Raw genomic sequence first — 25,598 nt, 5'->3', positions numbered from 1 at the left:
TTCACTATGTAGCGCACACTAATCACTGCACATGGGTCATAAATGCAAAGTTCAAAATCCCACCGCTGACCCACCAATGTTAGAAGCAGCTGTCTCTAGTTGGCAGAGGTATACACTTCTGACAAATAGGGACACACCTTTTCTAGTCAGGGCAAGGAGATCACACACTTAGATAACCCCTGCTCACCCCCTTGGTAGCTTGGCAAAGCAGACAGGCTTATCTCAGAGGCAGTGCGTTAAGCATTTATGACCACATACAGTAATAAAGTGAATACACTACAAATGGACACGACACAGTAGTATTATAAAAATAAGTATTTTTATATAAGGCTTAGCACAAGACCAAATAACGACAAAAATATACCACAGTCTCAATAAATACTCTTGGAAGGAAAAATAATAGTTCAAGCACGGTTTCTTCTTAGCACAAAAGTCTTTAGTATCAAAAGCAACTCTTCTTCTCTAAAACACAGTTCTTGGCAACAATGTAACCCACACGGGAGTCACACGACGTCGGGCAAAGTTAATCCAAAGGTTCGGCGTCGACCGCGAGGAGCGCTACGTCGAGCCCGGAGTCGCACAGACCCCAACAACACAGTACCTTGGAAAAAGTGAAGCACTCGATGATCAGCGGCGTCGAGATGTCCGGCGTCGCGTCTTCGGCGTCGATCGAGCCTCGGAGTCGGGGCGATCTGCAGCGGCGTCGACCGAAGTCAGGCGGGAGCAGCGCTCACGGGATGAAGCAGGATACGGCGTCGTCGATGTCGATGGTGCAAGAGTGAGCAGCGCTCACGGCGTCGAGAGGGCTCGAAGTCGATGCGATCAGCGGCGGTGCAGACACGGGGTCACTTGGAGCTGGAGCCGAACTCACTACTCACTGGCGTTGCTGCTGGCGTCGATCGGGCCCGGCGGCCGGCGTCGAGGAAGCGGGACACTGGAGCCGTTACTCACGATGTCGAGCTGGATTCGGCGGCGTCCGTCGGCGTCGAGATTGCTGGATTCTTTCAAAGGTGCTGGATTCACAAATCCCAGCAAATAGCACTTTAAGCAGATGAAGTCCTTTAGCCCTGTGACTTCAACAGGAGACTGGCACTCTTCCAGCCCTTGGAGATTTTCTCAGCAAAGAGTGAGAGTACACACAAAGTTCCTCTCTCCTGGTTCCTTGGCAAAAATAAAGAAGCAATGCAGGATTCCCCCAACAAACAGCACTCTGGCAGAAGGGGTAGGCAGTCCTTAGATCAGCAGGCTTCTCGTCCTTGGTTCAGGTTTCCTTGTCAGAAGTGATCTGATTTCTTGGTTCAGGGGTCCTTCTCTTATACCCCTTTTTGGCTTTGATCCCTTTGTCCATGCAGGGGAATTTCCCCCCATCCTGGGTTTGTTGTGGGTGTTGCCAGGCCAGAGCACCTGGCCTATTCACTGGGCAGGGCAGAGTCCTCAGCCGCTCAGCAGGAGCGGAGCCAGCATTGTTACTGGCAGGGGCAGGGCCATCAGCTGCCCGGCAGGAGGCGGGCCAGGAAAGTCCCAGGCAAGCACAGAGTCATCAGTCGCCTGGCAGGGGGGCGGAGCCAACATTGTATCAGGCAGGGCAGGCTATCAAGAGCTACTCTCCCCTACTCTCAATGCAAATGCCCCACTCATCCCACACTGACTCATTCAGACTCTCTGGAGCCACCCAGCTCCTGTCACACACACACCAGAACCAGCAGAGACCGGTAGACAGTTAGACAAGAAAATAGCTACTTTCTAAAAGTGCTATTTTCAAACACAGAGTCCAAAAACCATCCACACAAACGGATGCGTTATTAAACCCTGAGTTCAGGGATACCAAACTCGACATTGCACCATGCTCCCCGAGCCCGCTAGGATTATAACCTTAAAAATCCTGGCAGCCCATTCTAACTGATGGAGAGCAGGCTACCTTACAATAGTGAAAAACGACTATGGATGTAATTCACTATTAGGACATGCCAACCTTGTCAGGCTTGTCCTACCTTATGCTTACAATGCACCCTGCCCGTGGGCCTACCATAGGGGTGACTAACATGAAGTTAAGGGAAGGTTTAGGGACTGGCAAGTAGGTGTACTTGCGCAGTCCTCGTGCCAGTCAGACTGCACGTGGTCTGGCAATGGCAGACCTTCAGACATACTTTTACTAGGCCGCTCTTGTGGGTGGCACAACATGTGCTGCAGGCCCACTAGCAGCATTTGTATTTACAAGCCCTGGCACCCCTGGTGCACTCTACTAGGGACTGATAGTAAACCAAATAAGCCAAACATGGAAGTCAATCAATACAGCAATTTCACATAGGGAGCACTTGCACTGTGGCACTGATCAGCAGTGGCACAGTGCCCAAAGCATATACCAGCAAAAACATCGTAAACAGAAGAGGCAAACAGAAAAAATGGAGGAGAGACTCATGCCAATGATGCCAGGTCTAACAATCTATAATTATGCTGATGACCTGCAGCTAATTTTCCCATTGGACTCCCCTGACTCTGCCTCGGAATTCCAGGCGACCATGCTGCACATTCAACTGTGGATGGAGCTGAACCACCTAAAACTCAATCCAGGGAAGACTGAGTTAGTACTCCCGGGCAAAAGCTCGATCAGCTGGGGCCCCCACTATTGGCCGTCAACAATGGGATCTCCTCCCTCCCCCTCTCTCTCGGTGAAAAGCCTCGGGATCACCATTAACGCTGATCTCTCTCTGTAAGGCCAGGTGGGAGCTGTGATTTCTTCCAGCTTCCATCAATTGCGTAAAATCCGAAAAATTGCTCATTTACTCACTCACTCTGCGCTCATTCAAGTGGTACTCGCCCTGGTCTTGTCCCGATTGGATTTTTCTAATTCTATTTACTTAGGTCTCCCCTTATTCTTGTCTAAACGCTTGCAAATTGTGCAAAACCAAGCTGCCAGACTGATCTTCAAGCACCGCGGTGGGAGCTCGGCGAAACCATTACTGGCCACTCTCCACTGGTTACCCATAGCCCAACGGGTAATATTTAAAGTAGGATGTCTGGCCTTTAAGGCTCTTCACGGGAAAAGCCCCATGTTCATCAATAACCTAATCGTTAAGCATGAGCCTACCGCAATCTTCGCTCTGCCCATCTGTCCCTCCTCACCCTACCCTCCTTCAAACGGAAGCGGCAGGGCGGGTGTCGATTTGCTTTTCTTGCCCCAAAGGTGTGGAACTCTTTCCCTCTGTCGCTCAGAAATTTTACTAATCTGATGCAGTTCCGGGGAGCCTTGAAGACCTGGCTATTCAAGCAAGCTTCAGGATAGGTTAACTGCTTTTCTATCTCTCCTCACTGTTAGCGCCATGAAACCCCTGGGTGCCCGTGCGCTTAAAAATTCAGAATAACATAACATAACATAACATGGAATGCCCCGCTGGCACAGTGTAAGCCAATGTAGCGATATGCACTGCGTTGCCTTACACCATATCTACGAGGCCATGAAAAGCCATGCAAAGTGTCTTTGTGTGGTGGCCTCATAGGTATGGGTCTGCACTCTGCGCCATCGGAGCGCCAAAAAAAGTGATTCACCATCGGCGCAAGGGGCTTGTAAATAAGCCGAGTAATGACTTAACAGCATTCACTTCAAAACTGATGACGTTTATCAAGGTTTCCAGACATACTTAAATGCATTAAATCTTAACCCATTTGCTTTGAATGAAAAGGTGACCTAATTTTGCCACTCTCTGCCCATACATCACTGGACAGTTTTGCCTCTAAGAACAAGAAGGAAAGATTTATTGCCAGGAAAGGCACCGAACACAGTCACATTTGTTTTTCCGAGATCACTGACTTTAGATTATACATTTTTTCCAGGGGATTTCTCTTTTGTCATTCATGTCTTGCTTGTTCTGGATTTCACGCTGATTGACAATTGCATGTTGAATTACTTACAATTGTGTTTCATGCAGAATGCACTTTCCGTGTCAACACGAGTTTTCCTGTTTTGTGCCCTGTATCATTGCTTTGTGGATATCCACTCATTTTTAGAATATAGAATATTCATGTTCCTGCCATTCTCCTGCATAAGATTGCCAATATGTGGATTCCTTATTCTGTGATCAGTAACAATGTTCTGTATTGAATTTGGTTGTAAGCGCGAGGTCCACTCGCTGGTGAGAGAATAATAAAGTGCATTTTGTGGAAAGGACTATTTAAAGTTTTTTAATACCAATTTGGAAGATTGTTTACTTGCTTTATAAAAAAAGGTTGCTGTGTTTTGTTCTTTGTTCATTAGTCCTTTGTCATGCCAAATCCTGTGCGGGGTGAGGGGCTACAGGGCAGAGAGGGGTTATGGACCCCCTACTGCGGTGGTTGAGGTTATTTGCCACTGGTGTCCTTGGGTTTGTACAACTATGGCTCTGCAAACAAGCCCCTGTTCACCCTTTAGCACTTGAGTTAAGGGCTTCTCAGGGGGACAATCTGAGGATTAAGATCTCAGAGCCCAACAGTCAATCAACAGCCATAAAAAGGTATTCTTCAGCCCAGCGCTAATCGTGTGAATAAGAGAAAGAACTTGAATCACACAGCACCACTTAATACTACACAGTTCCTATAGGGGTATGGCATACACAGTTAGGACCCTGCTGGCGATTTTGGGTTGTTTGTACTCATTAGTGTCCTCTCTCTGCATGCAGAGTTCATCAACATCTGTATTTCCTCATGTCTGATCTGGGCTAAGTTTCTGATTAGGCACAGGTGCAGTTCAGTCGTTCACCCTAAAGGCAAATAGGCACCCAACATTTCTGTTTGTTTTTCATCTCTTTGTGGTGACTCATAAAACGTTATCATTCATTTCGCAGACATCGGTCTGCTACTCAGAGTCTGACAGTTCTAAAGCTGCAGGATTACCTTCTTGTTGATATTTCAGTATGGGCAGGAGCGGGATGGGCGCATACAATTGTCCTGATCTTGCAGGGGCAGCTTTGCTATGAAATTGACAACTTTGAAGGTTTCAGTAGGGTGGCTGCTGCACTACCTCCTGTCTTTGGCACTTGCGTCCTCCCAAGGTAGGTGCAACAAGGACACTAGCACAGCAAGTGCAGCCTCCAGAACGATACTGACGTTGTGGATCACTTTGACAGTTAATGTCTCCAGAATGAAAAGGGCACCCACCTTTGGCACTGATAGAGTATTGTTAGACTTGGCATCTTTAGCCATGTTTCCCCTGAGTTTTTGCTTTCTGACCTCCCAGTTTTGACTCTGTTTTTGCAGGCGTAACGTTTCTGCGCACTTTTCGCACTGCTGATCAGTGGTAAAGTGCAGGTGCTCCTGTGGTAAAGTATGTTATGGATTGATGTTTTCACGATTGGATATTTGATTTGCATGTCAGTCCCTAGTAAAGTGCACTACGGGTGCCGGGGCTTGTGAAGCACATGCTACTCGTGGGCCTGCAGCACGAATTGTGCCAACCACACACGTAGCATGGAAAAAGGATATCTCAGACCTGTCATCGCAGAGTCTGCGCGCAGTTGCGACTGCCATGTTGACGCGGCCTGTGCCCACACTGGACCGTCACATAACCTTCCCTTTTCTTTCATGTCAGATACCCCTAAGGTAGGCCCAAGGTACCTCTATGGGCAGGGTGCATGGTATGCCCGAGTGTGTGTGGCGTGTCATGATATTGAATACAGCCAAATTCGCTCTTCGCTATTGTAAGGTCACCCCTTCCCCCATAGGATGGATCGGACTGTTCGTTTATAACATCTTATAAACCCAACGGGCCTGGGGAAAGAGGTAAGGAAATGAAGTTTAGTATGCCTAAACTCAGAATCTAAAGACCAGCTTTTATCGATTGTGCCCTTTTCATTCTGAGTTCATAAAGGCCACTTTTAGAAAGTGGGTATTATTTTGCTCGGCCATCCGGTGTGCCTCTGCTGGAATGTGGATTGCCTGTCTGGGTTTTTGATGACAGAAGGCTGGGGAGCGGGTGAGGCTCTAGATAGTCTAGGTCAGGAAGGGGCTGAATAGGATGGGGGAAGAAGGGGTAGATTTCCTCGCACCTCAAAGGGCCTGGCCTGCCTCTGACAATGCCGTCTCAACCTCCTGCCAGGAAATCACACCAGAGTAGGCCAAACTGGTTCTGGCCGGACACAGACACCCTCTGCCTAAAAGATCAAAGGATTTCTGTGTACAAATACTGGGGCCCAGACTCCTGAACTTTAGAACTCATCTGGAACTAGAAGACTGCCAAGAAGAAGAGCCGGAGAAGCTGCGAAAAGGAACAACTGCTTTGCTGGGTGCTTTGCTGGACTGACTTGCAGTGGCTGCTTCTGTCTTGGGCAGTAAAAGGCCTGGACTGAAGGCACCGCAGAGGGCACCGCTGCAACACCACTCCGCAACCTTGGTCTCACCGGCGACGTTTGTTGACACTGCCACCGAGCCACTACTTGCACAGCGACCCGTGGGCACCGCACTCCGTACCGCCTCACTTCACGTCGAAGCTGTGGCACCACAGAGAGCACCGCCGCAGCTCCGCACCACGACCCTGGTCTCACCGATGTTGCCTGTTGACGCTGCCACCAAGCTGCTGCTCGCACCGCAACCTGTGGGCACCACACCGCACTCTGCAATGCCTGGCTTCACGAGGACGCCTTGGCCTCCTTGACGCCGCCGCTCCACGTCAAAGCCAACGCTGCTGCTTGCACAGTGGTTCGAGGGCATCACTTGTAAGTCACAGGAAGCACCACCCTCATCCGGCACCGCAGCCTTGGCCTAACAACGCCGGTGCCATCTACTCCCGTTCAGCAGCTGACGACAGCGCTTCAGCATCAACGTCGACGTTGCTTTCACAGTGAACTGCTAGCACCTCCTTCTCAAACACCGCGACTCTGGTCTCACCAACGACACCATCTGACACCCCCACGAGCCGCTGCTCACAACGCAACCTGGTGGCACCGCACACGGCACCGCTGTACTTCGCACCGCAGCACCTGATGCCTGTCAGCTCCAGCGCTCATGATTCCATCAGAGAGGAGCTTGACCTGCAACACGAGTGATTTCAAGGGCCCCATCTCCAGGCATTTCTCACAGGTACTGTTTGCGGGTCTTCCCGACACCGTAGCTGGCCCCGCGACCCCGCGACCAGCCAGAACTGTTGGATTTGTTGTTCACGACGCCGTGATAGCCCCAGACAGTGCTAGCGACATCAAGGAACTGTGTTTGAACTTATTTTGATAACGGCATATTTTTAAGAATAGTATTGTGGATTTTAATCGTATTTGGTCTTGTCTTAAAGTATATAAAAATATTGGCTATTTTTCTAAACTGGTGTGGTGTCATTTTGTAGTGCATACACGATATTACTGTTGGGTATGTGCAAACACTTTACACACTGCCTCTAGGATAAGCCTAGCAGCTTGTGCCAAGCTACCAAGGGGGTGAGCAGGGGTTATTTTAGGAGTGTAACTCCCTTATCCTGACTAGAGTGGTGGTTTCCTCCTCGCTTTGGCGCAAGATTCAGCTAACCAGAAATCCCATTTCTAACAAGTATTCAGACTCTGGCACCACCATTCTGTTAGTCATTGCTGGCTGCTGATCACCCTTGATACTTGATTCTTGTAGACGTCTTGATGTATGTACAACCAGACCTGTTTTGGGAGACTAGGGGACCCTTTGAACACATGGGTTACTCTGGGCTATGCTTCTTTGCAGTCTCTTGCTCTTTCTGGATATTCTTCACAACAGGAACATGCTGGGCCTCTCCTCCTTGACTGTCTCACCTGCAAGCCCAAACATGCGCCTCCCCTCTCATAGCAGGCATGTAAGCTTTTAGGCAGATTGTCAGCTCCTCCAGCAGAAAGTGTGGATTTCTCCTCACTTTTGAAAAACTGGCTATCGTGCAAATTGCAGACGTGTCACACAGCAGTCCGAGTACTCTATGGAGCACTCCCTTCTTTGGTCAAGAAGTACTTGGAACTGGAAAGTGGTATGGTTTGTATCCTTTTATACACATGTTCCAGACTGGGGATGTCGATCCATAGGCGAAATTACATCTTCAGGCTGTTTCTCAGATGCAGCATTTATAGTGGGTGATGGCTCTGGCAGAAGGTAGCAGTTATGCTGGCTTTATGCAGGAGCATCCGAAATAAAGTCTTCATGAAGCAGTAATCATAGAGAGTATAAATATAAAGTCCACAAACTGGAGATGGTAAGTAAGATGTTTAAGCAGCACACCTTCAACTGGAACTGGCCACCTTACAGCCACAAGAATAGTTGGCACAAAAAAATGCCAGCTTTTCTAAAAGTGGCATTTTCAGACTTGTTTACTTAACATCCTACTTAATGATTAAAGATGATTTTAAATTACAATTCTTTAGACATCAAACTCAAAATTGCAACCCGCATCCTATTGGAAATTATCATTTTTTAAATGTAATAATGTACCTCAATATTACCCTGCTGAAGGGGTAGACCTTTCAGTAGTGAAAAACAAATTTAAGAGTTTTTCACTACCAGGACATGTAAAACTTAAAAGTGCATGTCCACAATTTGAAATACACTGCACTCTGTCCTTTGGGCTGTGTAGAGTCTACCCTATGGGTTACTTACATGTATTAAAAAGGAAGGTTTAATCCTGGGAAAAGGTTTAATTTCCCAAATCAAAATAGCAGTTTAAAGCTGCACACACATGCTGCAGTGATAGTGCTGTGACATGATTAAAGACCTGCTTAAGTGAGTGACATAAGGAGTGCTATAGGACCACTAGTAGCATTTAATTTACAGCGCATGAGGACATATAGTTGCACTTAATTTGGGACTTGCCAGTAAATTAAATGGGGCAATTGGGTGTGAGTCAATTTCAACATGTTTAAAGGAAGGAGCACAAGCACTTAAGCACTAATCAGCAGTCGTAAAGTGCATAGAGTCCTAAGGCCAACATAAACGAGATCACCAGAAATGGGAGGATGAAGACAAAAGGTTTAGAGGAAGACCACTCTAAGGCAAATAGGTCTAACTGTCACTGGTTTATATTGATCCTCCTAATTTCCGAGGAGTTTGTGGTAGCCATGACATGATGGTGGTGAACAAAGTACATTATTTGATTTGTGGATCAAGTTATGGATTTGGATATCACTCATTAGGCCTGGGCTTTGACAGTGCAGCTGGCAAATAGACCTGTTGCTTGCAATAAACATAGAGTGACTTTGGGTACGTCCATTACAACCATCAAATCTCTTCAACCATTCAACCACCCCCATTGAGCTATTGTCTGGAGATGTTGTCAATCACATCTTAGTACAGTGAAATTGGAGTATTCAACTCTTACCTAATGCTGATGTCTATTTGTGTCTATCCATTCACCTCCATTACAGTGCTTGCATTGAACTGCATAAGGGACTACTTTACAACTATCGTCCTCTCTGTCTGCTCCTGCTGGCATGCTCAAGCGTCTCACTCTAATGTGCTAACACTGCATGCATGCATTACCACATTGAACCCAGACCTATGGGTTTTGCTAATGTTTGTTTCTACTATGGAATAGAGGAGTACATGCATGAAGGACATAAAAAGACTCAAAAACCGCATAATATGGCATATGTTTGTAAAGTAGTAGGCTTCATCAGAGCCTGGTGTAAATTATGAGTTAGCCCCAATTACCAATCAATACCTGAAGAAGTGCATAAAACATGAACCTCACCTATTATACCCTAATAGCCATTGTTCAAGTCCAGTCTATCAGCAAGTAATATTGCCTCTTTTTGTCCTCCAAAATATTTTGCATCAGGGCACCCTCCTCAAAGTCCTTTTCCACACTTCAACTCTCTTCCTCACCACACTCTGTCCATTTCATATGCTGCCCACATGGGAGCCTATTCCCATACTCATTTGATCTTACCCCTCCATACAAGATTTGTGGACCAACAAGCATCAATCCCTTTGCATTTTCCCCCTGTGTACTTTCCTAAATGTACAAGCTCTTCAACATTTCCTCCTCTCTGGCATCCATCCCCTGGATTCACGTGTGCTGAGCTAATACCTTTGAAATCAAAGGTTACCCTATCTTTCTATCCAACGATCATCCTGCTTCAAGCCTTCTTTCTTCCCAAAAATTCTCATATGCCTAATGTTAATTCTGGTGACCTTCTCCTTACTTCCCAGAACCTCTATAAAACTCAACAATCTGGTGTCCACCAACTCCAAATCACTGAGACCACCCTTGCACAAATGTCCATATTTCTCACGATAGCTCATCATATAGCCCACATGTTTAGCTTTATCCTCACAGACCTCTCAGCATAGTTGACCCCCGTACCATAGCCACTACTTTTATCTCATTTAGTATCACCAGAACAGTGGTCAACCTGTTCTCTGGTCCATTGTCTTTCTTCTTCTAGTGAACCCTGCAGTTCTCACGCACCGTTTCAAAGTGGGCCTCACTCCAAGCTTTCAGCTTTTTCCCTGTTCAGCACCTTCATCAATGACATGATCCCCTTTCACCTCTTTGCCAGTGACACAGAGATTTTATTTTGCTTCTGATCTTACAGATCCCACCTTCAAACTATATGGCCTATGCAGTGAGTAATATGTCTCATATATGCGCTGGACACTGAAAGATTAGTGTTCTGACGTGTGGGCAGTTAAATGTCTGTAGCTTGCTCATATCATAGTCTTCACACAGATGTAGCTCAGGCAAATGGACAATCTTTCTCCATATGCGGCCATGGCATTGTAGTGTCAGCTTCCAGATGTGGTATGAGTAGTGGAGTCTATCTCAAGCTGTAACTTTGGTACTTAGTCCTGTTTAAATTATGGCATGGTCAATTGAGGGTTTGCTTCCACATGTTGGCTGGGGAAGGGAGAGCCTGTATTATGTCTGTTCTCCATCTGGGTAGAGAATCTGCTTACTCTATTTAAACATGATTTTTAGCAAGGGCGGGTGTACACACATTCTTCATCATTTGCAGTTAATTGTTACCATTGTTTTTTTTAATTTGTTAAATTATTTGAATCCATGCCGGCTTTTCTTCAAGGAAGGTAGAAGCCTAGAATTGATTTCAAACTTGCCGCTTATTTCTTAATACAATCCACCTCTTATTCTTTAATATCGTGCTTATACATATGTGAAACTTTATATCTGTAAGGCTTGTATTAAAATGGTGAACTTGTAAATAAGACAACCTCTCAAGGGTCAGGTGCTCCAAAAGTCATCTTGACATTTATGGATGTTGACTTCATACATAGAACAATCAGATACATCTAATATTGTAGTTCAACAAAGAGAAAATTGTTTAATCTAGATACAAGCAAAATGTGTGCTCCTAGATGAATTATTGTATTGTCTTTATTTAAAATGTTTACATGGGTTGTAATTGTCAGGTAATGAAATTCAAATAATAAATAATATTTATATGATTTGTTATGTACTACCACGATGTAAGACCACTTTATAGCACATTCAGGAATTGGGAGGAACATATCATAAATCATCAAGCTTCCATCACATAGAAGCTTCGGTTGAAAGCTAACATTCACAATAGGCATAGTAGGGAACTCGGACATGAGCTAATACAAGGAGAGGCCCCTGTCTCACAAATGTTAGTGGTAGCCCCTGTAGAGTCTGCTTATGGGTCATAGGTTTCATTAAACACTTTTGCCTTTAGTACATTTTTTGATGGATGGTAAGTCAGTAATGCTCCCCGGAGAGAGTCCAAGAAATTCTAAGGAAGTGTTTCCTGTGCTCTCAGGGCCTGAATCACAAAGGACCTTCGCACTTGTGGCAGACCCCCCTCAATCACAGGGGAGTCTCCATACTCGGGCGGAATCTCAGCAATGAGAGTTATCATTGCTAAGATTCCACCCGAGTGCAGAGACTTCTCCATGAGTGTGGAGGTCCTTTGTGAATCAGGCCCTCATTGTTTTCCCATCCATGTTTTTTCTCCTGTTTTTTGAATAGTGGTCACAAAAGAGCTAATAGATCTAGGCTGCCCGCTGGTGTTTAGTGAACAATCAATTTAGAAGGTCAGATGACCAACTACAGCCTATCCTCACAGACTGAAACATATAGATAATGTTTAAAGCTAGCCAGGTGAAATATGTGGTTGGGAAACATTGACTCTGGCCATCCATCGTTGACCTTGACTAAACTATGAATAGCAGTGGTTTGTCCAGAGACCATAAAAACAAGTGCTGTCAAGTGTAATGAGGACTGATTCTGGAATTAGATCTGAACCATGCTACCAAGTAAACTCTGCCTTCATCAATGTCTTTCCTGAGTATAGAAAGACCGACAGATGCAGTTAGAGAGTTAGTCAAACCATTTCTTCTTTACTTATTAGGATGGGTGCCATATGTGGTACTAAGGGAGAATAACTGCTGCCCTTGCCTTACTCTATACCCTTGGTGCCATCTGTGCCACGGTTAAATGAGAGCAATCAAAGGAGATGCTAGGGTCAAGTAAACAGAGCTTTCTGGATCTCTGCTTTCTTTTTTTGTAGGCCACACTCTGCTTGTCCCAAACTTTGCTTCCCTCTGCATCAAACACAAGGCTGGTGATGGACTGTAGGTGGGGCAAGTGATGGCAGGTCCTATCCTTTGACCTTTCTCTAACCCTGAAGCCTTCTGTTTACTGCTGAAGGGCAAGGTATGGCAAGTTACCTTTCCTCCCCAATGTCACTAAGGTTGTGTAAAAAAGGAAAAGCCTGTGAAGGAAGCTAGCCGTTGTCATTATTATGAGGAGCAGGAAAGACCCTCCAGCAGTTCTCACTTCCACTGTTGGGAGCAGAAATGCAGGAATTTCAGAAGGAGATTAACACTAATATTGAGTGGCAGCAGAGTAGAGGTTTGAGGATTTGGGGGTGATTGTGCTCTCTGACTGATATCGGCAACAGTGTCACTTGGAAAGGAGGCCCCCCATCTTGATTTTGTATCCTTTTGATGAGACGTGGGCTTTCCTGAAACAGAGGTGGGGCTAAGTTGGGCCATAAATGTAGTTGCACTATCTGGACTTTTGAAACTATACCTGATCCTTTGAGACTCTGCGTGGGCATTTGAGAATATGTTTGGACCTTTGCTGTTGTGTCTGAATTTGAAGCTTTGCCTGGGCATCTAAATATAGGCCTTGGAAAGAATAAAACATATGCAACCAGCATGTAAAATTGTAGTTTTAATTGCTAGAAAATTGTGATTGATCGTAAATAAATTCCCTTTCACAACTAGCATTTTAAATGCAACAGTGAAAATAAAAGGATTGCTCTGAGGAGTTTGACCACTCCATTGGGTGAAATTTGGTATTTTAAACTAGATTTCCTTCTCCTTGCTTTTATCTTCTCTTATCTTTCTACGTATGCACCTATCTAAATAGACAATGATTTCCAACTCCATTGAAAAAGAGACATTGAAGGAGGCAAAAGACAGGAGTAGGTAGAGACTTAAGGAGATCGGTGTAGCAAGAGGGGTAATTAAGGGGGAAAAAGCTGTTTTAACATAAAGAACTGGTGGTGAGATAAGTGAGGAAGGTGGGCACAAAAGGTAAGAGAAAGTGTAAACTGATCAGAAAGAAAATGAGTGGTAGAAAGAAAAAGAGGTCGGTAGAGAAAGAGAGGGAGGTGAGGTTTCAGAATGAGATACAGAGGTATGATATGAGAGCTTGATTTAGGGAGAATAATATTTAACAAGATGGATGGGGTACACAAAGAGATGAGGCAGAGAAAGAGAGAGGTATTGTTGACAAATGTGTGTTAAAGGGAGCTAGAGGCATTGGATGGTTGGGTAGATGGGTAAAAAGGGTAAACATGAGAACTGGGATGTAGAAAGACAGGGCTGGTAAATTGAGTAGTGGGTAGAGAGAAGGGGTGAGGTGAAGAAACGGATTGTAGACAGAAAAGGCGTGAGGTATTGAACCCGAGGCAAAGGGTAGCATGAAAGAGAGGGTGAAGCAGAGACTGAGAGGTGAGGTAGATACAAAGAGGTGAGATAGAGAAATGGATAAACAAAGAAAGAGGTAGAGTGAATTGAAATACCTGAGGTCCACAGAGACAAGATAGAGGAGGTAAAGGTTGATAGAAAAGGAGGTAAGGATAAAGATGTGAGCTAGTGAAAGGGGTCAGGAAGAGGCAACAGAGAGAGACGAAGAGGATGGAGAAAAACTGGTTACAAAACAGAAGTAACTTGGAGAGAAAAAGATGAGATTAAGGCAACAGACCTAGAAAGAGAGAGAAGGTAGTGGGTTAGCGAACAAATGGTGATGTAAATTCAGAACTTAATAAACTAAAGACAGGGATGTGAGCTGGAGTAGTGGGGTAGCGAGGGAGAGACTTGAGGAAGGGAGTAATTTGTTTAAGAGCAGTGTGAGAGGTGAGGCATACAGACAAGACAGATATAGAGGTAAGGACAAGAAAGGAATGAAACAGAGAGAGATGGAGCATATGAAGGTCAGAGACAGTAAGGTGGGAAGGAAACAAAGCAGGGAAGTGAAGTGCAGAGAATTGTAAGTTAGAGAGATAGTAGAAAGGCAGAGATGAAAATAATGGCACAGAGCTAGGTGTAGAGATGTTGAGGTCAATAGAGAGGTGTGGTAGAGACACCTGTATTTCAGAGAAGGAGGTGAGGTGGACAGGATTGGAGTAGAGACCAATGAGATGGTAGGTACATATAGATGTAGCAATAGGTAGGGAGCAAGAAAAGGAGAGATGAGGTAGAACATTTGAAGTGGAGTAAGGAAAGAGGAATGACTCAAAAATATAAGAGGCATGAGAAATGCAAAGAGTGGTAGAGAAGTAACAGAGTAGTGATAGGCGGTGTAGAGAGACAGGTGTGAATTTATACTATGGTGAGGTAGAGAGAGAGAGTTGCAGTAAAACATGACAGAGATAGAGAGAGAGGTCATGCAGATGAAATGGATCAGTAGAGAGAGAGGCAAGGTTGAGGAAGGGAAGATAAGTGGAGACTGTTACAAGGCAGTAGTAAAGGTGAAATTGATGTGAGGATGGGTGAGGTCAAGTAATGAGAGAGAGATAATAGAGCAAGATATTGAGAAGGTAAAAAGAGGTAGATATATATATAGAGAGAGTGGTGAGGAAAGGCTAGGTCAAGAGAGACAGTCAGGTGTGGAGGTATACAGGGATAGAGGTTGAGATATAGAAAGATACAAAGGTGAAGTAAAGAGATTGTGTTACTAGTAAGGCCTGTGGAAGGTGAGGGCAATGAGCCATTGCCCACTTTGTCCATGCGTTAAAACTATTTTTGATGGAGGTCATGGCAGGAACAGAATAACATGATGCACATTGCGCTCTAGGAGTCATGATCATTTTATGCAGTTTGGACTCTGCTATTTCATTAGTTCATCTGCTGTGTATTGAAGGGTAAAGCTGGAACAAGGGTCCACCTTTTGATGTCAGTGAGTCTCAAAGAGCACACGGTGTTACTTCCACTCCCCCTGCCATTTTGGTGACTTTACATCCATGGTTGTGACTTTGCATGCAAGGATCTGCCTTATCATTAAATATAGTGCTCAGCTTTTGCGACTGTGTCTGGAGCAGAGCATTTGAGCCTCAGTGGGCATGCAATTTGTGTGAATTTCCATGTTAGTTATAAATGATCACTCTAACAGGAAATTCCAGACTGAGCATACGATGAGAGTCGCTTCCTTGTGATGTCTATACCTGGTGTGAATAAAGCATTCTTAGCATAGCATGGCTGTACCTTTGGCACATCTTGGATGCATTATGGGTGATATATAGATGGAGCTAAAACACATTTTTTTGTAGTTTTTTTAAACTTTGGCATGGACATCAGAGTCAAAGGTAACATAATATAACATTTCTGGGTCAAAGGTCAGATAATGTCACTACCACTCATGTTTTTGGATGGGAGTCAAAAGGTACATGGTGGCATATTTACAAGAAACTGACGCATCTGTAGAAATGCACCTGTTTCCCTGTGCCAGCCTACGAAACCCTTGCGCCACCATGGATGCGCCGTCGTTACAATGTGGCGCACCATGGTGCAAGGATTGACAGATGCATCAGGAATCCTGATGCATCTTTTGGCCCAAAAGTCAGGCATTGCTGGGGTCATGTCGCAAGCACGACACAACTCCAGCAATGCATGTTGTAGGCGAAACTTAATATACTGCGTCACCTCTTACGCCTGCTTCAAGTAGGCATCCTAGATTGGCGCAGTGAAATCTTGTAGATTTCACTGCTTCACTTTTACGATGCTTTCCTGCTTGGGAACTCCCACCCTGCATAAATTATACCTGATGCAGGTATAATGTGACTCAGGTCTTTACAACGTGACGCATCTCCCTAGATGTGTCACGTTGTAAATTGGCCGCATAGTTTACGCCGCTGCTGCATCACAAAAGTGACACAATGGCAGTGTAAAAGTGTCGTAAAGTACTTGTAAATATGACCCATTATGTCTTCACCGTTATACTATTTTGTATGTGGTACTCACTTTAAAATTCTTTTATACAAGTACATGGTCACATGAATGTATAGGAGAATGTTGAGGTGCCACCTACAAAATACTTTTCTCAGTTATGATCTTTGGTGTACTGCTGTGCTCTTTCTTCCCTATTCTTTTGCCATCTATGCCATCCTAATGTCTTGCTGCTCACATAACATTTTTTGCCTTTTAGGGTGTTTTGTCCTGAAGGATGCCTGGCCATGAGTGACAGTGTTTGGGGAACTACGGTCTACACCGATGTAAGAACTACTTTATTGTGATCTGTGAATGAATACATCTGTAAGAACTGATATCTGAGGCCACTTATTTGCGCCATGCAGTAGAGAAGGTCTTGTGTTGCTACCCTGCTTGTGCCACATGCACAGAAAACCATTGGCTAACGTATTTACCATATTTAACTCCACTCACAGTCACAAGACAAGATACACTAAGAGATTACCACAATTGGCCAGTTTGGCGCTGCCCCCTCTCTCCAAACAATAGAGTTTATGGTGCAGCGCATCAAGTCACCTTGCTGTATTGCCCTGCATCATAGCCAAAGGGTAGGAATGCACTTTATTTACCCAAAGTAGTGCATTCCTGTCCTTTTCTCTTGCTCTTATGCCATTTTGGCAGCCTGGAGCCAACACAGGAACCCTAGCACCATGGTGAAAGGGTGCCAGTGTGGTATGCAGGATTATTTTGGTGCAAGAAGGGGCACATCCCTGCACAAAAGTAATCCTGAGAGGCTTTTTCCTCTTTCTATGTGTACTATAGAATGCAGCACACATAGAAAGAGGAAACATTGGAGAAATATAGATATTTCTCCTCATTACGTATCTTTTTGGCTTATTCCCAGGTGTACAAGATCTTGTAAATCTGGGAATTTGTTAAAAAGGAGGGAGTTGTATGGGAAGACCCACGCAACACCTATGGATTGCCTACCTAGCGCAGAGTAACGCAACGCATTCATTTGTGCTGCGCTGCGTTACTCCATGTTTATGGAGCTACTCAAAGGCATGCAAAATGGCTTTGTGTGACTTCAAAATATGACTTTAGGTTTTCATTGCTCTTGCACCACGTTGCGAGGTGCAAGAGCGGCGCAAACCAGGTCATAAATATGGCCCCTATTTTGCAAAGTTCATTGGTCTAAACACATGGAGAACGACCTTTGCTGATCTCCCGGGTGTCTTAACATAGAGTTTTGCTACTCCTGGTACATCCTAGACCCTCAGAGGGCATTACTGCTCAGACCCCCTTCTAATAACTGTACAGCGGGCGTCACTGCCATCTGTTTCCAGTCTCTTCCACTAATAGCCTAACCATAACCCGCACTAGGATACCTCTCCTGCCATCCCCTCAACATAGCTGCCCTCTCATACAGATTATCTCACTTCCATGGTCCTACTTTTCACCCACCCACAGATCTGTTGTGTGATTGCATGTTCTGTTAATAGAGTGAACTGTACTCAATTCATATTACTTATTTGTCTTCCTGCAAGGGTAGGGTTGGTATATACGCCTGTTTAATATGGGAGCAACTTTTGCATCCAATTTTGTTTCAAAAAGATTGATGAAAATTTATGCCGCTGAGGTTTATGGGTAGAGAATTGCTGATTACCTTATCTGAATGGATGTTTTTGCATGCCATTTGGGATGTTCGAAATAGTGATGTCCAGGAACATTCTGTACTTTTAATTTTGATGTCAGTTAACTCCTGGATATTGGAGTGTCAGGCTGTTGGTGGTGTTGCTTTTTGTTTATGCATTCCACAATTAATCTCCTGGACTTACAGTCGTGTATGAGTATTTTACCACTACAGCAGTGTTTCCTTTGACACATTCCCAGGCGGTCCGTAGGCTGCAGTTTTAAAAGCACTTTAAAGATCCTTGTGTAATTAGCAGTTTTCGAGCAACAATAAAAGTGTCAAGATAACGTCAGTGATTAATGTACCTGCTGGAGAGAGATCGGAGGGTTGTCCTGTGGCAGCTTTGACTCATCTAATGTAGCACACAGGCTTGGTTAATATGCCTACTGCAAAGAACGTGTACCATGCATTTTAAAAAACTGAATTTTATGTGCATAGGTCAGTGGGTTACTGATTTTGTCACATATTCTTTTGTTACTGTGCAGTTCATAAGTGACAGTCATAATCTAGCACAATGTCCTATAAACTATCATCAAAGAGCTGCTTGCAAACTGCATGGTACAAATTAGTAACTTATGTTTTTTTCCAGTATTTCATTATCTTGATACTGCTAAAAATGTTTATTTGGGTGGAAAATAGTGCTAGTGGAGTAGTGTACAATGGCTTACAATGGAATAGAATAAAGTGGAGTGGTGTACAGGGGAGTGGGGTAGAGTGGAGTGGTATAGAGTGGAGTGGCATAGAGTGGAGTGGCATAGAGTGAAGTGGGGTACAGTGGCATAGTGTACATTGGAGTGGCATACAGGGGAGTGGCATACAGCGGAAAAGCGAACAGAAGAGTAGAGCACACCGAATTAGCGTACAGTGGAATGGCATACACTGAAGTGGCGTAGATTGGAATAGCGTACAGTGGAGTGGCGTAGAGTTGAGTGAGGTACAGTGGAGTAGCGTACAGTGGAATAGCATACAGTGGAGGGGTTTACAGTGTAGTGGGGTATATTGAAGTGCCATAGGGTGGAGTAGCATAGAGTGGAGTGGCGTAGAGTGGAGTAGCATACAGAGGAGTGGCATAGAGTGGAGCGAGGTACAGTGTAGTGGCAGACAGTGGAATAACATAGACTGGCGTGGTGTAGAGTGAAGTGGTATAGATCGGAGTATTTTAGAGAGGCATACAGTAGAATGGAGCATAGTAGAATGTAGAGGGGTAGTGTGTTGTGATGTAGACTGTAGTGGGGTATAGTGAAATAGCATACTGTGGAGTGGCGTACAATAGAGTGTTGTAGAGTGGGGTGATGTACAGTATAATAGCTTAGGGTGTAGTGACGAAGACAGGAGTGTCATAGAGTGGAGTGGCACACAGTGGAGTGGTGTAGAGTGGCATAGCATTGAGTTTACTGGCGTACAGTGTGCTAACATACAGTGGAGTGGTACAAAAGGGGGTGGTGATGGACAGAGCATCTGAACCAATCAAACACTTACACCCAGTCAACAGATCTGGGTTTAATCCATCACCGTTCTTTAGCCCACTCTGCCACCCCAGTTCAGATATGGCCATATGAAAATCAGTCTGACCCTGTGCCTCATGGGAACAGTCCAGCCCGAACTGCCAAGCCGTGCCTTCCCTGGACCGGAAACAAGCTTCCGAGGACCGGTTTCTGGCATTTCAGCCATCTTCAGCCCGGCTTGCTTGAATCCAGTGGCAAAGTGAGCAAGGTGCTCACGTCTGAGCATACCCTGCCAACTTATGGTGGACAAAGTGGTACAAAAGGGGGTGGTGATGGACGGAGCATCTGAACCAATCAAACACTCACACCCAGTCAACAGATCTGGGTTTAATCCATCACCGTTCTTTAGCCCACTCTGCCACCCCAGTTCAGACATGGCCATATGCAAATCAGTCTGACCCTGTGCCTCATGGGAACAGTCTAGCCCGAACTGCCAAGCCATGCCTTCCCTGGACCAGAAACAAGCTTCCGAGGACCGGTTTCCGGCATTTCAGCCGTCTTCAGCCCGGCTTGCTTGAATCCAGTGGCAAAGTGAGCAAGGCACTCACGCCTGAGCATACCCTGCCAACTTATGGTGAACAAAGTGGTAAAAAAGTGGGTGGTGATGGACGGAGCATCTGAACCAATCAAACACTCACACCCAGTCAACAGATCAGGGTTTAATCCATCACCGTTCTTTAGCCCACTCTGCCACCCCAGTTCAGACATGGCCATATGCAAATCAGTCTGACCCTGTGCCTCATGGGAACAGTCTAGCCCGAACTGCCAAGCCATGCCTTCCCTGGACGGGAAACAAGCTTCCGAGGACCGGATTCTGGCATTTCAGCCGTCTTCAGCCCGGCTTGCTTGAATCCAGTGGCAAAGTGAGCAAGGCACTCACGCCTGAGCATACCCTGCCAACTTATGGCGAACAAAGTGGTAAAAAAGTGGGTGGTGATGGAAGGAGCATCTGAACCAATCAAACACTCACACCCAGTCAACAGATCTGGGTTTAATCCATCACCGTTCTTTAGCCCACTCTGCCACCCCAGTTCAGACATGGCCATATGCAAATCAGTCTGACCCTGTGCCTCATGGGAACAGTCCAGCCCGAACTGCCAAGCCATGCCTTCCCTGGACCGGAAACAAGCTTCCGAGGACCGGTTTCTGGCATTTCAGCCATCTTCAGCCCGGCTTGCTTGAATCCAGTGGCAAAGTGAGCAAGGGACTCACCCCTGAGCATACCCTGCCAACTTATGGTGAACAAAGTGGTACAAAAGTGGGTGGTGATGGACGGAGCATCTGAACCAATCAAACACTCACACCCAGTCAACAGATCTGGGTTTAATCCATCACCCTTCTTTAGCCCACTCTGCCACCCCAGTTCAGACATGGCCATATGCAAATCAGTCTGACCCTGTGCCTCATGGGAACAGTCCAGCCCGAACTGCCAAGCCATGCCTTCCCTGGACCGGAAACAAGCTTCCGAGGACCGGTTTCTGGCATTTCAGCCATCTTCAGCCCGGCTTGCTTGAATCCAGTGGCAAAGTGAGCAAGGGACTCACGTCTGAGCATACCCTGCCAACTTATGGCGAACAAAGTGGTACAAAAGTGGGTGCTGATGGACGGAGCATCTGAACCAATCAAACACACACACCCAGTCAACAGATCTGGGTTTAATCCATCACCGTTCTTTAGCCCACTCTGCCACCTCAGTTCAGACATGGCCATTTGCAAATCAGTCTGACCCTGTGCCTCATGGGAACAGTCCAGCCCGAACTGCCAAGCCATGCCTTCCCTGGACCGGAAACAAGCTTCCGAGGACCGGTTTCTGGCATTTCAGCCATCTTCAGCCCGGCTTGCTTGAATCCAGTGGCAAAGTGAGCAAGGGACTCACGTCTGAGCATACCCTGCCAACTTATGGCGAACAAAGTGGTACAAAAGTGGGTGGTGATGGACGGAGCATCTGAACCAATCAAACACTCACACCCAGTCAACAGATCTGGGTTTAATCCATCACTGTTCTTTAGCCCACTCTGCCACCCCAGTTCAGACATGGCCATATGCAAATCAGTCTGACCCTGTGCCTCATGGGAACAGTCCAGCCCGAACTGCCAAGCCATGCCTTCCCTGGACCGGAAACAAGCTTCCGAGGACCGGTTTCTGGCATTTCAGCCATCTTCAGCCCGGCTTGCTTGAATCCAGTGGCAAAGTGAGCAAGGGACTCACGTCTGAGCATACCCTGCCAACTTATAGTGAACAAAGTGGTACAAAAGGGGGTGGTGATGGACGGAGCATCTGAACCAATCAAACACTCACACCCAGTCAACAGATCTGGGTTTAATCCATCACCGTTCTTTAGCCCACTCTGCCACCCCAGTTCAGACATGGCCATATGCAAATCAGTCTGACCCTGTGCCTCATGGGAACAGTCTAGCCCGAACTGCCAAGCCATGCCTTCCCTGGACCGGAAACAAGCTTCCGAGGACCGGTTTCTGGCATTTCAGCTGTCTTCAGCCCGGCTTGCTTGAATCCAGTGGCAAAGTGAGCAAGGTGCTCACGTCTGAGCATACCCTTGTGGTAAATAAATAAATAATACCCTATTTTTGAATGTATAAATGAATAACAGATAGCTCAATAAATAAGAGTCAAGATTCGAGGTAGTAGGAGTTTCGCAGGTTTATTACAGCATAAAGGACAGGAACAGGACAACCTGCATAGGAATAGGATGGCGGGGCCCAGCAGCTGCCGGGGCTGGATCTGGGATGAGCGCGCTAAGGAAGGGGGGGGGGGGGTAACTTTTTAATAACAGTACATGAGCATATATACATAACGCAAACACATAGCATTACATCGCAATAGACGTAGCAGTGGGTGGAGCAAAAGGCGTGACGTGTAGCAGTCGCGAAAGATAAGGGTGAAAAGAGGTGTAACAGAGGCGTATACATAGACACGTGATGCAGACGTAACAGAATATGTCATGAATGGGGCGGAAACCATGGAGGGGGCTACCTAAGGAGCCGGGACCTCTAACCTGGTGGTGCGCGCAAACTGGCAATGACGTATCACTAGGAGAAGCTGGGGGCTATGAACTCTGTGCTAGGAGCAGAGACTGAAGTCTGGAGAGTCAGGGCGACATGTACCTAAGCAGTATCTAGTATCTGATGTTTAGAGAACATGTTGATATAAACTAGAAGTCAGGAGGGGAAAGGCTAACAGACTCTAAGACTGGACCATGCATTATTCTACATGTAGTGCGTGATGAAGAATATTAAATGACCATTAAATGCAGTATTTCTCTTACATGGAGCCGGAAAGGCTAGACAATGACGGAAACTATTGATGCAGTTCAGTAGCTTTAGGAATGCAGAGAAGGAGTACTGAACTGATAACTGGAATCATAACATACTTTTGGCAGACTCAGAGGCAGAGCCAGTCTGAACCGGGCACTGCAAGGCAGGAAGTAAGTGAAGGGTCGAGGATACAGGTGGGGGCTGTATCGCTCCTCAGCGAGGTTTCAGGAGACAGGAGCTGAATCTGGTGTCCAGGCCCTTTTGAGGCCTAGAAACGGGGACTTTACAATGAAATAACGTGCACACTGAGAGACGTGGCAACGTAGCTTTACATAGGCCTGATATACGTAGTATTCACAAGAACTGGAAACTAACATACTAGAGGTGGACACAACTATAATTGCGTCTTTAATCAAACATAGGGGATACATATGCATATTAATCATACACACATAACATATGATGGATGACACGTAGGGACACAGAACATGGCAAAATTTACTTTTCCACATTCCCTCCTTGTCACTACGTTTCCATCAGGAAACATCAATATTCATGATACCATCTATCATTTCATACAGTATCATTTGCTCGTCTCGAATTATCCTGGAACGGGATTTAGAACGGGGCTTAGGACTAGGAATACAAGAGGTAGCACAAATGCCGCAAATCGCAGGGCCACATTGTATACAGAGACAGCAGCTGAATATGATCGCTACTGCAATACCTAGAAAGGACAAGACTTTCCATCCCCAGGCGGAAATTATATTCCAGAACCAACCGGACCATGTCCAGGTGCCTGGATCTTGGTGTAACAGATGGGCAATTTTATGGAGTCTGGTTATAGCTGAATAAACAGACGGCGCGTTATTTGGAATGAAAATGCAGCAACTAGATCCGATGACTCTACAGGCCCCGCCCCTATCGGCCAGTATGACGTCAAGGACGAGACGATTCTGTAAAACGACAAATCTCATAGCAGATTGCTCTTCAGTTAAATTACCTAGAGCAGAGGCAGTCTCATTTACTACAGCTTCAAGGGTTCTGGTTAACCTGCGAATTAGCTTACTATTCTGGATAGGTCCTATAAAGAAGAAGAAACCTCTATTGAAATCTGTATACTGTTCTAGAGCAGTTTCAGTATAATCGACAATTGGGGACTCCCTTCTATGTCTAATGTGTACTAGATGTGTGTTTCTGTGATAATCAGATGGGGCTAGGAAAACAGGTGGCAGTAGGAAGGCAATGTAGCAGGTTCCCTCCCAATCGAGGGGCAGACGAACATATGCAGTTTGACCACAAATAAAATAAGAATGACGTGAAGCTTTGAAAATGGATTTCCCACTGTCACTATACTTGACAATAGTAGTACAATCACTATGTCCTACATGTACAGAACCATAATTTCGGACACATAATTCACCTTTGACTGGTAATACTGAAATAGCAGGTAAGTCTGGAGTAGTATCAGACTGAACATTCAGGACCATGAAATTCGACGAATAATTACCTAAATTATACACTTCATTTTCTAGATCTAAACCTGTTCTGTGGGGGAGACCTTGCTTGTCTGGGAAACATGTACTGTTAAGAAAAGACATATCTGTTGAGGATGACGTTAACGTGGACCATGCTCCACACGAACCATTATGTGAGAATGGATAAGGAAAAAGTGGCAGAACTCCCTTCGGTATCTGGAAAGGGGGGAGTCGACCACACACCCAACAATTAGTGGCATTGCTGGTCTGATGTGAGTAATGTAACATGCGGATAAAGGAATTATTTCGCATAGCGAGGCGGTAAGAGAGTTCATGAGGAGGTAGATCACTAAACGTGTGCTCTACCGTAGCATTAGCAGACTTATTTACATGAAGAACTGGGAAATACAAGAAAAATGCATAACTGGTGCAGGAAATCATAATGCTGAGAAACAATATGAAACATAGAAAAACGATACATCGAATTGAGTTTTGACTAACTCTCTCACTATGGGGGTCTATTTTATACATGTCAGAAACAGTCTAACCGTTTCACCTAGGGGAGGACTTAGACAATCAAACTGACTGACTTATTTTACTAGACCTTAACTTGAGTTTATACTCCTGTTGCGGAGTTTTCTCTAACAGGGGAGGGTTTGTAGCAATGTCTTTTGCGGGACAGTCCTTGAGAACAATATTTTGGCAATCCTTCAAATCCTGGGAAATGTTCTTTAAGACGGGTTTCAGTCCATTAAACTTTTTTATATGAGAAAGGTGCACCCAGCCTTTGCGACCTTCCAACTTCACGGCTGTACGGGTGGTGAGGAGGACCTGTCGGGGCTCTTTCCAGCGAGGCTCCAGCGGACTTGATCTGTCGAAATTCCTCACCAATACCATGGATCCTGGAACGATTTCATGCGGTGCCACCTCGGTATTGTCTGGAAATGCGGCGGCAACCTGTGAACGACATGAGTTGAGGGCAGACATCAAGGAAGCTAGGTAATCTGTCAGCATATTACTTGAAACATCGGTAATACTTCGGGGTCTAGGAGTACCCCACATATTTGGGGGGCGGCCGAATACGACCTCATACGGGGACAGACCTGATCTGGAATGTGCGACCATGCGCATATAAAATAAAGCGACTGGCAGAGCTACTAGCCAGTCCACACCTTTTTCTTGACAAACTTTTGCGATACGGATTTTCAAAGTCTGGTTATGTCTCTCTACGAGACCGGCTGCTTCAGGATGGCGTACACAATGAAACTTCCACTGGTACCCTAACAACAGG

The 25,598-nt window shown here is 45.6% G+C and overlaps 1 protein-coding gene across 1 annotated transcript in view; it reads left to right on the top strand.

Annotated features, from left to right (window-relative positions):
* The first annotated feature begins 16,603 nt into the window (after positions 1-16,603).
* Positions 16,604-25,598, top strand: part of LOC144765937 (uncharacterized) — a 277,263-nt gene continuing 268,268 nt past the window's right edge. Inside the window, exon 1 of the mRNA XM_078650341.1 lies at positions 16,604-16,664. Coding sequence (XP_078506467.1) covers positions 16,626-16,664 — 39 coding nt within the window. The 5' untranslated portion in view covers positions 16,604-16,625. The remainder of the gene's footprint in view (positions 16,665-25,598) is intronic.

Source organism: Lissotriton helveticus, chromosome 1_1, assembly GCF_964261635.1.
Source record: "Lissotriton helveticus chromosome 1_1, aLisHel1.1, whole genome shotgun sequence".
NCBI lineage: Eukaryota > Metazoa > Chordata > Amphibia > Caudata > Salamandridae > Lissotriton > Lissotriton helveticus.
Note: the sequence above shows the minus strand (reverse complement) of the source record. Positions and strands in the feature narration are given on the sequence as shown.